Consider the following 14,038-nt stretch of genomic DNA (forward strand, 5'->3'; position numbering starts at 1 on the left):
TGTCTACCCCTGGACTACAAAAAGGCCATATTATCCACCAGTGCAGACCCTACCAGTTCATCTATAACGTTTGTCATTGGTTCATATACCCCTTTAACCAATTTTCAGTTCATTAATAATATTTCTGACTATCAATATATTCAGGATTCCAGTCACTTTCATTCCAAGAAACTGTGTGAATTGCTTACATTATTGCGCTCAACTAATTTAAGTCTTTGTATTTTAATTAGTAATTTTCTTGAACAATTGGGCTAATTCACAATGCCACACTTAGCTACTGATGACAGAGAGATTATCAGTTTCTTAACCTTGTACTCCATATTAAGGGCCAGTCCTGCAAATCATTATTATGGTCTACTCGCAGTAATAAAAATCATCATCAGTAATAAGGGTTTGAAAGATCAGACTCTTAGAGCCCAAAGCAGTACTACCAGGCTGTTTAGAATAATATTCTCTGTTCAGAACAACTTCTTTTCTCTCTCTCTCTCTCTCTCTCTCTCTCTCTTTCTCTCTCTCCTGCTTGTTCTCGAATTAACTTGCACTGTACTTTGTGTATTTTTTAGTGTACAACATTTTCTCTGTGTGTCTTTGTGGTGTCCTGCTTTGAAGGTATAAATATTTTATAATTAGTTTATGACCTGTCTCTGTAATTATAATCCATATGTGTAATTTTTTCATTTTAAATACTATGAGTCCATATATAAAGATTATTGTTATTGCAGAAGAGCCCTCTTCCTTATATCACGGTACTGATTTGGGAGCTGATGCTACTATGAGGTGGTCAGGAGTAACAGATGAAGGACTTCAGCTGACTCAGCATCTCACAGAGAGTGGCTTTCCTGGAGCAGAGATAGACCCTAACAATGAAGAATTAGTTCTAAATATTAGTTCTCGACTGCAGGCAGCTGTTGAAAAACTTCTGGAAGCCATCAATGAAACCAGCAATCAGGTAACTGTAATATACGCTTTGAGTTTGCAGTGGTAGGCCTTTTTTCCTTTTGTTTTTCATTAATGTGTTGTTTGTGTAGATGCAGACTCTATATTCATACGGAAAGGAGAATATTTCTGTATTTTTCTTAGAGCTCTGATCCTGCAAGCAGTTGTGTATGGGATAACTTTAAGTATGAGAATAGTCCCTTTGAGTTGAATAAGACTACTCACATGGGTAAAGTTACTCACGTGTATACATGTTTACAGAATTAGGGCCTTGGTTTGCATTATGTTTTTGTGGAAGGGCTCCAGGCATTGAAAGCTCTCCCTTTGCATATCTTTTAAGTTTACGCTAGCTGAGGCTCTGGCCCCAAGCCTTTAACAGTGATGTGTTTCAGTGAACTCTCAGCATAAGCAGAGATTTACAATACTCCGTCTTTGAAGGTGGAGACTTTTTTGCTCTGTATGTTATCTTGTATATGTACTTTTGTAATCCAATATGAAAACTAAGTAAATGGAATTTTAAAAATATGCTCTGTTTGTGTTAAATATCTAATTTAATGAATCCTTTACATCCATGTATAGAAATGCATTATATTAACCCAGGTACATTAGTAGGGACGGAGAGGAGGATGTTTTTCTTTACTTTCTACAGGGATAGGCCACAAGAAACCATACTTGAGATATAGTTTCTCCAGTCTCACATGACAAATGCTATTGTCATATTTTTTCAGCAGTCATTTTAGTTGTGAACTGGACTTGATATACAGATTGGACAGTTGCTTTGATGCAGTGGACCGTGATGGGCATGAAGTAGCTGGGTACATGCAGTCTATATGGGCAATGATTCACAGAGTAGGAAGGATTTGAGTGATAGGTTAATGACTTTGAAAAAAATTTGTCAGTATGTTGGGCTAAAAATTAATCTTTTAAAAGATGTTGAATACTGATTGACACAGTAGAACTTTAGAGCCATTATAATTTAACAAGTAAATGGCATTTTCCCCATATTAATATACATATCTGAATACATAAATGTGTACTTATCTTCGAGACTAGAGAAATTCTTATTTCTTATCTTAGGTAAATGTACATTCATAATCTTTTAAACACTTTTCTTTCTTAAAAAAAGATACAAAAATAGTACATTTAAACTATATTAAAGTTCAGATGCAAACAGGATACAGTAGAACCTCAGAGTCTGTAACTCTGAAATGGTCCATAACAAGAGGTTACAGAGTTCAGCCATGGTGGTAGTGGTGGGGGATTTGGGGCTGCAGCCGTGAGGATGGGGGTCCAGAGGGGCAGAAGAGTCAGAGCTTCTGACCCTTGGGTTGCCCGGGCTCTGGTTGGGGAGCTCAGAACTTCTACCCCATGGGAGCACTGAGGCTCAGGTCTTTAGACCTGGGGGGAGCGCTGGGGCTTGGGGCTTCAGCCCTGCAGGGGGTGCCAGGGCTCCTCACATCTCCATTCCTGACTTCGGGGTCGGAGCTTGGGGCTCTAGCTATGGGGGGAATGCTGGGGCTGAAACTGGCGCACTCATTGTAGCTAAAGCCCGGTGCTCCCCGTGGGGCTGAAGCTAACAATGGAGCTGCAAGGCTGAAGTGCCAAGCCCCGGCACTCCCAGTGGGAGTGGGAGACCCCTTCCCACCCTACAACTCAAGCCCCATCCCTCCATGGCTGAAGCACTGAGCCTCAGCATGGGGCTGAAGCTGGGAGCAGAGCCGCAAAGCCCCAGAGCTACCCTCCAGTCTAAAGCCCTGAGCCCCGCTGCTCCTGAGAGTCAGAAGCCTGGAGCCCTGAAAACACACACCCACCCTACATCTGCAGTCCCAACCCCCTGTGACCGAAGCCCTGAGCCCCAGGGCTAAAGCCCCGAGGCAGTACAGTGTATTTGCTGGTTTAGTTTTTGTTTTTTTGCCTGCACTGCTGCCTGATTGATCAGTTCCACAGGGTGTCTGATTCACTGGTAAATCCATAACTCTGGTGTTTGTATCTTTGAGGTTCTGCTGTAACGACACCAAGAAATTCTAATACCGGCAAAAGCTGAAGTCAGTGTTGATAGTCTGGTTTATCTCATCATGTTGTGCCTTTTTTTCTTCACTAAGGCGTTCAGCCAGAACCTTGGATTTTCTAGCTTGTGCTATTTTTTGTCTGAATTTAGTTATTTGAACTTTGTTACTTTATAGTAGGTACAATTCTGGACAGATTACACTGCATAATGGTTTTGTGAATGTGATGTTCCACATGTATGAGGAATAAGTGATTTCTCAGTCTGGAGGGTGAAGCAGGAGGAAAAAAAAAAAAAGAAAGCAAATGTTGAGCTGTTCCTTGTTATAAACTTTGCCACAGAGAGGTTTTCAGTATCACTGCAGTTTACAACAGATGCTATCAGTTCATTTTACAGCATGTTTATTTCTACTTTATGGTCATTTCATAAAACCAGTCAGAAGGTACATTTTTTCCATCCTTCTCTTTATGGTAATCTAATGTTTATATGTTCTAACATATATTACAAGTGCCCAACAGCCCTGGCAGACATGATCATTTGTTATTCTAATTATAAATGTACTAGTGGGGTTATTGCACATTTGATATAACTAATTTGTGTAACTTTTTATTTCTATGTTCTTCAGTGCTATAATGCATATTATTCTCACCCAAAATATGAAATGTAGTGGGTAATACTAAAATGTAAACATTTCTCTTACAGCATTAAATTATTGTTACTGCTTATTATTTGTACTGTCCTCAGGGACCAAGACCCTATTGTACTGGGCACTATACAAACAGAACAAAAAGACCTCACCATAATTTTTCTTTTAGAATAGGAAAATGTTTCATCTTTTTGGCATCATGTCAATACTTTGACATTTACAAATGTTTATTTTGTAGTGTCAGAAAAGATACATAATTTTGGTTTAGTTCCTGGCCTCTGTTCAGCTCCCTTATACCACTGCTGCAGGGCAAAGATCTAGAATACTGGCTTAAGCAGAATCCCTAGGTGGCACAGAGCTGGTACAGGTGGCTCTGTGCCATTTCCTTTCAATCCTCCTCCCTGGAATAAGGGTGTGCTAATACTGTGTCAGAGGAAGGGTTATTGACTGAGTAACTACTATATCCTGTCCTCCAGTTATCCTCAGATGTATAATAGCACCTATGAGACTATTACCAGCTATTGTAAATTAGCACAACTGTGAGGTTGTTTCAGATTCCACAGCAGATTAAATCAGTTGCCAGAAACCCCTGACATTGGGGGAAGCATAATGCCACCTTTGTTCCCTCTGTGCCTCTTGCTCCCTCAGCTCCTCAGATTGGACCAGTGGGCAGGTCTACAAAGGACAGGTCTACATTTAAAATGCTGGAGCAGCACAGCTGCACCAGTGTAGCGCTTCATTGAAGATGCTACGACGTCAACAGGAGAGCTTTTCCTGTTGGCATAGTTAATCCACCTCCCCAAGAGGCGGTACCTGTGTTGACGGGAGAAGCCCTCCCATTGACATAGCACTATCTACATGGGGATTAGGTCAGTATAACTGCATCACTCAGGGGTGTGGATTTATCCATGTTAATGAGACCTCTGATAAAAATAAATGAATATATGCATTGTTTACATATTTTCTGTAGTATCTAATATAAATTGTGGCCCCATTTCGCAACCACTCACCAGATAATGTTTCTCTATTTGGGAATAACAAGCATATCGAGTGATGTGACCCTGATGTCTGCTAATTTAGTTACATGTAATTGGTAACATAAACAGAGGAGTTGTAGGGAGTTTCTTAATGTTGCAAGAAATTTCTTAATAATTTATTAAATATTCTGTGTCTGAACATTAAAAAAGTAAACTCAGCTGTTTTACCTTTAATGGCAGCCCAAAAGAAAAGAGTTTGAAGAGATGAATGATAGAAATAACATGACGTGTTCAATATAATCGATATGAGAAAATAACATCTAAATAAAATAATTACAAGCAGAGCAGATACTGAAGTCATTTTCCTCAATTAATTGTACTATGCATAGAAATCGGCATACTTTGTAAAAGGACTGGTAGAAACCTGACGTAATCTTTAAAGTGCTATTTTAAACCTGTTTGAACACACTCTGTAAGAGCTCTGTTGTGGAATTTGAATCCTGTTGAGCAAGCTTCATAAGTGGGCGTGTTAATTCAAATTCCACCTGCCAGTGTACCTAATTTAGCCACTCCCTCTGTCCTGAACTCTTTTTCATGGAAGATATTGACAGGAAACTTTTACTCAGTGAGACAAGGCATTTTTTGATTAATTGAGTTCAAAACAGCTCTTCCTGTTGAATTAACTCAAGGAACAAGAATTAAGGCAAATACCTTCATATGTAAATTTATTGTTGATGCTCCAGTGGAGATTAAAAGTGGTGACAGTTGCTGCCAGGTTCTGCTGATTGCTTGCTTGCTGCAGCGTACCTGCTTTGATACTGAAAGTATACTTCCTTGCTTTGGTAATTACCTCTCTCTGGTTACCATTTTTCTGTTTCTGAAAGATTCAGATTTCATTTTAATGTGAAATATATTATAGAGGAGGTTTTTTTTATTGGAAAAGTGGCAAAGCTCAGTTATCCAGCTGGTTTCTGCAAATGTTGATTCCTTTTATTGCTTAATGTTTACCTGGGACCTTCCTGCATTTCTTGATTACTCATGTGAATGTGGAATGATGGTTCTCGCACTGTCGCTAGCACTACTGTGCCATTTCCTCAGAGGGTCAAAAATGTAAGATGTTTTATTGCTAATGTCTACAACTAAAATAGCCAGAGCAAAATAACCACATGACGGAGAAGAGAGCAACAGCAACATCTTTTGGAATGGATTCTTACCGCACATACTGGGCATCTAACTTATTTAATGGCTCACGATCGGAAGGCCAAGAAGAAGATACCTATGAGGTTGAATCTCGTGTGCCTTTACCAAATCCTTTTCCTTTCACTGAACACTTGGATGAAAATAACTCTGTAGTTGTAAATACTTCAATTTTTCACTACAGGCACAAAAAAAATGGGCATATATTAAAAGTTGTCTCTAAAATCTCCTTGCCTACACCTCCATATTCAGTAAGTATGATATTATTTAAGGAAGTTCAACTTTTTAATCTTTACAACTAAAAGAAAGTGTGTTTGGAAATAAATTAAACATATATCTCTCGAACATAGAACCTATTGTTTTTAATCATGTATGCTGTCCATTTTTTATTTTAATGATTTAACAGGCAGTGATAAGTCTTAATTATAAAATTATTAGGGCTACAAACTGTAACTGTATTGGGTGTTAAATTTTTTTATGAAAAGATATAAAGCTCGGGTATTTCATGTGTTCTTATGCATGTATTTTAGTAGTGCTTATTGCTTAGACCAGTAATAGAGATTTCCTATGAGTTTTCTTTCTTTTATATGTGTGAAAATGTAGTGTAATGTAATAAAACCACCCCTGTAGGTTTCATTTTCTAAGCCATAATATACATATCTGAAATTTAATAGCACTAGTAAATTTTAAATGGCATAATTCTAATAGTTTTATGAAAAGGATATTGTCAACTTAAAAAAAAAATTTTTCCTATGCTTATTACCAGTAATACCTAACTTCTTTACAATTTAAAGGGATTAGAGAGAAAAAATCTTTTATTTTTCAGTTTTAATGTGTGCATTTGATAGTACTTTGTTTAAGGGCTTATCTCAACTAGAAAAATTAATCCAAATTAACTAAAGGTGTGAATTAAAAATTGATTGGTTAAACTGCATTAAATCCCTGTTTAGACTCTCTCATTCAAAATTAAACTGGCTTTATTTCAGTTTAGTTTAATTCAGTTTGCAAATTAGTTAATTTGGATTTCCTGAATATCTCCTTGTAGACAAGCCCTGAGTCAGTTTCACTGTTTACTCTGTATAGCAAGTTTTGTTATTTAATTTCCCCTTTTGTTTGCATGGGTGTTTCATACAGCAACCTACGATATAAAAACTTAAAATAGTATAATGTGCTTGTAAAACCACAACAGATTAATAGAGAGATTCCTGGGCACCTCTAGTACCTGTCCCTTCTTTTAAATTTATTTTTGAATAATTTTTGTTTCAAGTAGATGATGATGTCCCTTTAAAAGTCAGTACAATCTGTAGACTCATAGACTTTAAGGTCAGAAGGGACCAATATGATCATCTAGTCCGACCTCCTGCACAATGCAGGCCACAGAATCTCACCCATCCACTTCTATAACAAACCCCTAACCTATGTCTGAATTACTGAAATCGTCAAATTGTGGTTTGAAGACCTCAATCTGCAGAGCATCCTCCAGCAAGTGACCCATGCCCCATGCTGCAGAGGAACGCGTAAAACCTCCAGGGCCTCTGCCAATTTGCCCTAGAGGAAAATTCCTTCCCCACCCCAAATATGGCAATCAGTTAAACCCTGAGCATGTGGGTAAGACTCACCAGCCAGCACCCAGGAAAGAATTCTCTGCAATAACTCAGATCTCATCCCATCTAACATCGCATCACAGACCACTGGGCATACTTACCTGCTGATAATCAAAGATCAATTGCCAAATTAATTGCCAAAATTAGGCGATCCCATCATACCATCCCCTCCGTAAACTTATCAAGCTTAGTCTTAAAGCCAGATATGTCTTTTGCCCCCAGTACTCCCCTGTAGCAGCCATGCACCCTTTTAAAGCCTTGCACTGCTTTCAAAGGATAGTTTAAATTCATTAATGTTAAAAGAGGAAATATTAGTGATTATATGTTTTTTAGTTAGAAGTTTAATTCTGAACAGCCATTTTTATGGATAAGTAGACAAATTGGTGTGAAATTGTTATAAAATTTTCCCAAGTCATTTTTCAAAAATAATAAAGTATTTGCATTTTAGTAAGAGCAGTTTAGTTGAGTGATTCAGTATCCTTAATTTATTAATTAGCCTAGCTGGAGTTAGTGAAAAATAAACAGCTCTTATTTTTGAAGAATTTGGTGAAGTAGCCTCCATTTCACAGAAAAGACTTGCAAAACACGGAAGTGACCATACTTACAGAAATTTTCTAAGACTTACAGTATAAAAACAAGGGTGCGAGTTCTTTACTTTTCTGAAGTTAAGCAAACATTTGTTGTGTCATTCTGTAACTTGAGGACCATGAAAAGACAAAGATTAAAAAGCCATTACAATGTTAATAAGAAACTGTTGAAACAAACATTGCTTTACTGCCTCATTAATTGAAAATTTTAATATTCTCAAAATTCACATTTTCCTCTTGTGTCTACTTACACATATGCATGGAAGAAGAAAGGAATGCTGCTTACCTAAAAATTTGTTCAGAAATGCCATAGATTTTGTATGGTGCTTCTTAAGCATAGTAAGGATATGGTTAGTGACAGTATACTCCTATACATATTAAATACAAAACTCATTTTGTTTAAATAAAGGTGACAAAAACCAGGAAGTTTCAAGTTTTGGCACATAAATATGGATTCAGTCATGTGATTCATACTATACTCTGTACTGAACATTTGTCTGTATTTGCTTAGATCTTTGTATTGCGTGGGACTTCGTATTGTAGTATGTCAGTGCATATGTATTGAACATCTGATCCAGTATCCATTGAAGTTAATGTGTGTCTTTTTATCAGGCTAATAATCAGTCAATACAGTTAATAATTTTACATGAAAGATAGAGGGCTTGTCTACACAGCCAAGAAAAACCTGGATCTGGCCCATGCCAGCTGAATCAGGCTCACGGGGCTTGAGCTGTGGGGCTATTTCATTGCTATGTAACCTGCTGTCTTGGGCTGGAACCTGAGCCCTGGGACCCTCCAACCTTAGAGGATCATAGAACCCGGGCTCCATTGCAAGCCCAGAAGTCTGCACAGCAATGAAACAGCCTCAGAGCACGAGCCCCAATCAACTGGCATGGGCCAGCTGCAAGGTTTTTTTTTTGCTATGTAGACATACCCATAGAGTAGGTGTTTTTATTGAAAATTCTCATGGATGTCTAATATTTGTTACTTTCTCCTGCTGTAGCTGGAACATGCTAAAGTTTCGCAGACAGAACTTATGCGAGAATCTTTCAAAAAGCAGCAGGAGGCCACTGAATTTTTCAAATGGCAGGAAGAATTGCAAGAGCGACTCAATGAAGAGGTCAAAGCCAGAGAGCAGCTGGCATTGGAGCTCAGCAAAGCAGAGGGTGAGCATTTCCCATTGATATATTGCTGAATTTGAAAACATAGACATATTCATTCACTTTTTATAGTACATGGCCAAATTTTGTAGCTACAGTAATTTTATTTCTTTTCTATTTAGAAATCTACTTTTATAAAGTAGCTAAACACATTGCAAATTAGATCAATTTATTTGGCAATGAACATTTTAGATCACTATCAAATTTTGGATAGTTTTGGCTAAATTATCCTTTTTTCCCCAACAGTAGAAGTAGGATGTACAACTAGAGAGAAAAATAAAATGATTGAAAGTAAGAAGACTGGTAATAAAGTTAAACAAAAACACAGCCATAGTGTGATACATAAGGCGAGACAGAGAAAGAAGGGGAGAAAAGGCATATAAACTAACTTCATACATTGTCAGGAAGGTTAAGGAGACAATACTAACTTTTCATTTTGGAGGGATCCTCATAGTTCACCACTCCCCCAATTTCTCTTCTATCCCTCCTCCAACCCATGTTTTTTCCTTGCCAAGAATGAATATGCTGTTTCCTCAATGCCCCTAGCCTGTAGTGACTTGAGAAACCAAGAGACTGAGTATTAGAACTCTGATTCCAACATGTGGTTGTGCAATTAGTCCCCCCAGGCCAGCCCAGTTTTTTAATTTTACATTAATGTAACCTAAGCTAGATGATCATGATAGTCCCCTCTCGTCTTAAAATCTGTTAATCAAAAATCTGTTAATCTAAAAGGGAAACCTGAAAATTGAGCCATACACACAAATATGTAGTGAATGCCTTTCACTAGACTATGGGTGCTAAAAAATTCTTTGTATGTATTATTGTACTAAGAAAAAATGTCTTGTTCCATTTTGTGTAGGCAAGATTTAACAAGCATCAGTTTAGTTTCACATGAATGTAATAAAATGTAGAACTTCCGCTCATTATTTTTGCTCGTACTTAGAGTGGCTTACTTTAATGAGAAAAATGTGCTTTTACTGCTTTTATTCCTGATAGCACTGGAGTGCCACCACAGCTAAAAGAGGTAGAGCTGGATTCTGTTCTTGAGTAATAACACATTTCTATGATTAAGGTCCAATCAGTTCCACCTATTCAGACTTACAAATGGCAGTTACACAGTTGTCACTTATCAGAGGGGTAGCCGTGTTAGTCTGGATCTGTAAAAGCAGCAGAGAATCCTGTAGCACCTTATAGACTAACAGACGTCTGACAAAGTGGGTATTCACCCACAAAAGCTCACGCTCCAAAACGTCTGTTAGTCTATAAGGTGCCACAGGATTCTCTGCTGCTTTTACAGTTGTCACTGAGAGGTTAATTTGAAGATAATGGGTTTTCAAAGGTGTAACTGAAAGCAGAATTTGTCCTGGAAAACCTTTATTACTTGTGATGACATGTGAGATGCAGAGAAGCCAGCTTAACACTCTGTGCTGCACCTGTAAGGATATGTCTAACATTGCGGTTAGGAGTGTGCGGGTGGACCCCGAGTATTTTATAATTCTTATTAATTAATCAGACCTGTTTGCATTTTTCATCTTTTGGTGTGAAACTCTAGAATTAGCAAATTTCCAAATTATACACTTTTTTTTTGCTGTGTTTTCCGTAAATAAAACAGTACCCAAAAGTGCAGCAAGAATTTGATGTAAAATCTACCTTTCTGCTCATTGGAGTAAGTGGTGTAATGCTCTCTGATAAGCTAAAGTATATTATGTTATCTGACTAGGATTTCGTGAGTAGATCCCAGGAGAGTGTAATCTACACTCATTACAGAACTGATAGGTATTCAGTCATTTCTGAGATGAAACATGTTTGTCAATCCACTGAGTTTTGCCAGTGCTGGTTTTAGAGAGAACTTCCTTCTTATTTAGACAGTATTCAATTCTGCAGCAGAAGAGAATTTGAAGGTAGAAAAGAAATGCTGGATTTCAAAACTAAAGTAATAAAGTAAAATAAATAATAAATAATAACTAAAACTAAAATTAAATTAAAAGAACAAATCTGTTCTTCTCAACTCTATATATTTTGCCCAGATCCACCAATGACTTTTTGCTTAGTTGGTATCTGACTTACTAGTATTATAGGGAACAGGTGAGTAAGGGAATACCTTTTATTGGACCAGCTTCTGCTGGTGAGGGCTACAAGTTTTTGAGCTTACACAGAGCTCTTTACTAGTATTATTGTAGTTTGTATCATAAATCTTTATAGAAGGTCCTCAGCTTTCACTAAGAGGAAGTAACTTGTGTGTGTGTATACATAGGTATATCTCCATATATATATATATCTTTTGGTGTGAAACTCTAGAATTAGCAAATTTCCAAATTCCAATCCTTGAGACCGATTACCAAGGCTCAGTGGAGAAGTACCATCAGATAGTATATTAGAAGATGCCAATAGAGCCCTCATGACAATCCCTACTACCACCACCCACACGCGTAACTCTAACCAATGAACTGGTAATACGCTACAAGCCTGTCTGTAATCCTGGAGATGGCTTGGCTTATAATACACGATCAAGATCAAAGAACAACAGTATGTACCCACCCTGGAAATGAGGTTTGGAAGGATAAGATCAAGGCGACTCGGAGAGAAGTTACGTTCAGCTGGTTGAACTACAGAAGGTTGTAAAGATTTAGGATAAGACTCGTCTACTGAAAAAACAGGGGCCTGACTCTCATTGAAGCCCTGAGAGACTGCTAAAAAAGGCTCACAGCACTGTTTACCAGGGCTTAAGGAGGATTCACTAGCGGAAGCAGAGGCCCAAAAAAGTTAATACCCTGGTTCTCCAGAACCAAGAAACATTCCAAGGTGTTAGCTCCAACTGCATGTGCAAACACCATACAGCATAGAGCCACCAGCACAGCAAGAAACATGGAACAGTACTGGGAAGACATTATGGGAGAAAAGAAAGAGACCTCATAACACCAGTGCAAAGTGCGCACGGACCTGAGAACAGAGCAGCAGCAATTTCTCCCAGAACGACAACCAGTCACATCAGTACAGTTAGGAAGACCAATCCAGTCACAGTGGGGTCAAGAACATGAAGAGCTGGACAGCACCTGGACCAGACATGATCCACAAACCTACTGGCTAAGAAACAACAGCATGCATGAACGCCTGCAAGCACAGATGACGCAGCTGGCTAGCAAGCAGGCTCACCCACCCAAACTGGCTAACACAAGGAAGGACAAAGTTGCTGAATCAGAGAAAAGACCCCTGCAAGAACAGAACGTCCAACTACCCCGACCAATAATCTGCTTCCCCACAACATGGAAACGTTCCTATATCAGGCACATCATAGATGCCAAAGCTACAGGACCATATAGGCCAGTACATAATGAGCACAGCTCAGAAGGCATGGGAACAAACACCAAAGGCTCAGAACACCAGTTGCTCATAGATAGAGCATGGTCGCCAAGACTCAAGATCTAGAAAGACAATCTGGAGCTTAGAACAAGCCTGGATGGACTAAGGAAAGCCTACGACTCAATTGCCGCACAACTACGTGGATCTGTGAATGTCTGGCCGCTAAGACGACAGTCAACAGGACACTAAGGACCCTCCTCAGAACTCAATGGGACATGAAAGACAGCACTGGAAGTCAACTCAAGCAAGCTTGCACAAGTGGTGGCCATCAAGTGCGGGGCATATACCAAGGTGAGCACTGGTCCCCGCGTGCTTTCTGCATAGGCTTAAACCCCCTCAGCCAGGTAATCACAAGGACGGAATACGGTAACAGGTTCAGGAGTTGGAACTACCATCAGCCACCGACCTCCTCTACATGGATGAACATCAAGCTGTATGCTAAGAATGAACGAGACATCGACTCGCTAATCCAAAACCTGACGCGGATGCTACAGTGAGGAATTCGGGATGTCATTCGGACTGGAGAAGTGTGGCCGGATGGTAGTGAAGACGAGGGAAGGTAGTCAAGACTGATGGGTGGGAACTACCACGGGCCACATAGCAGAACATACAGACAGCTACAAGTACCTTGGCTCCCACAGCACATGGAAACCACGATGAGGAGGCAAGGAAGACAGCAACATCCAAGTATCACCAAAGGATAAGACAGTCCTGAAGAGCCAGCTCAGTGGAAGAACAAGATCCATGCCCATCAACAGATACGCCCTGGCGGGTCATCAGATACCCTGCGGTATAGTGAGCTGGCCAAAGGAGGACATGGAAAGCTGCCGATGTGAAGACCCGGGAAGCTCCTCACAATGCACGGAGGCTTTCCACCCCAAGTCCAACACCCAGAGACTGTATACCAGCCGGAAAGAAGGCGGGCGGGGCTGGTGAGCGTCAAAGCCACTGTCCTGGACGAAAACCCGGAACATCCAGGAGTACATCAGTAAGATGGCCCCCAAAGATGAGCTGCTGAGAGAATGCCTGAGGCAGCAGCAGACATGGGAGGAAGACCAAGCAGAAGAAGTGCCATGGCAAGACAAGACCCTGCATGGGATGTACCATCGACAGATAGCTGAGGTGGCTGACATTGGGAAAATCCTACCAGTTGGCTGGAAAGAGCTGGACTAAAAGACAGCACTGAGGCACTGATCATAGCAGCACAGGAACAGGCACTGAGCACCAGATCCATTGAAGCAGGGGTCTACCACACTAGAGAGGACCCAGGTGCAGACTGTGCAGAGAGGCCTCAGAGACAGTCCAACACATAGTGGCAGGATGTAAGATGCAGGCAGGAACAGCATACACTGAACGGCACAACCAAGTGGCTGGCATTGTGTACAGGAACATCTGCACAGCGTATGGGCTAGCCCTCCCAAGACCAGATGGGAGATTCCACAGAAGGTGGTGGAGAATAGCAGGGCTAAGATTCTGTGGGACTTCCAGATCCAGACGGACAGGCAGGTACTGGCCAATCAACCAGACATCGTGGTAATAGACAAGAGCACCAAAGACAGCGGTGGT

At 39.9% G+C, this 14,038-nt stretch overlaps 1 protein-coding gene across 2 annotated transcripts in view; it reads left to right on the forward strand.

Annotated features, from left to right (window-relative positions):
• Positions 1-14,038, forward strand: part of AKAP9 (A-kinase anchoring protein 9) — a 216,736-nt gene that overhangs the window by 142,721 nt on the left and 59,977 nt on the right. Inside the window, exons 22-23 of one of the 2 annotated variants that reach the window (XM_075062343.1) lie at positions 723-949; positions 8,956-9,118. In XM_075062343.1, the coding sequence (XP_074918444.1) occupies positions 723-949; positions 8,956-9,118 (390 nt within the window). Of the gene's footprint in view, positions 1-722; positions 950-5,513; positions 6,013-8,955; positions 9,119-14,038 lie in introns of those variants that run through there. The other variant, XM_075062344.1, reaches the window with a different exon arrangement.

Source organism: Chelonoidis abingdonii, chromosome 2, assembly GCF_003597395.2.
Source record: "Chelonoidis abingdonii isolate Lonesome George chromosome 2, CheloAbing_2.0, whole genome shotgun sequence".
In the NCBI taxonomy this organism is placed as follows: domain Eukaryota; kingdom Metazoa; phylum Chordata; order Testudines; family Testudinidae; genus Chelonoidis; species Chelonoidis abingdonii.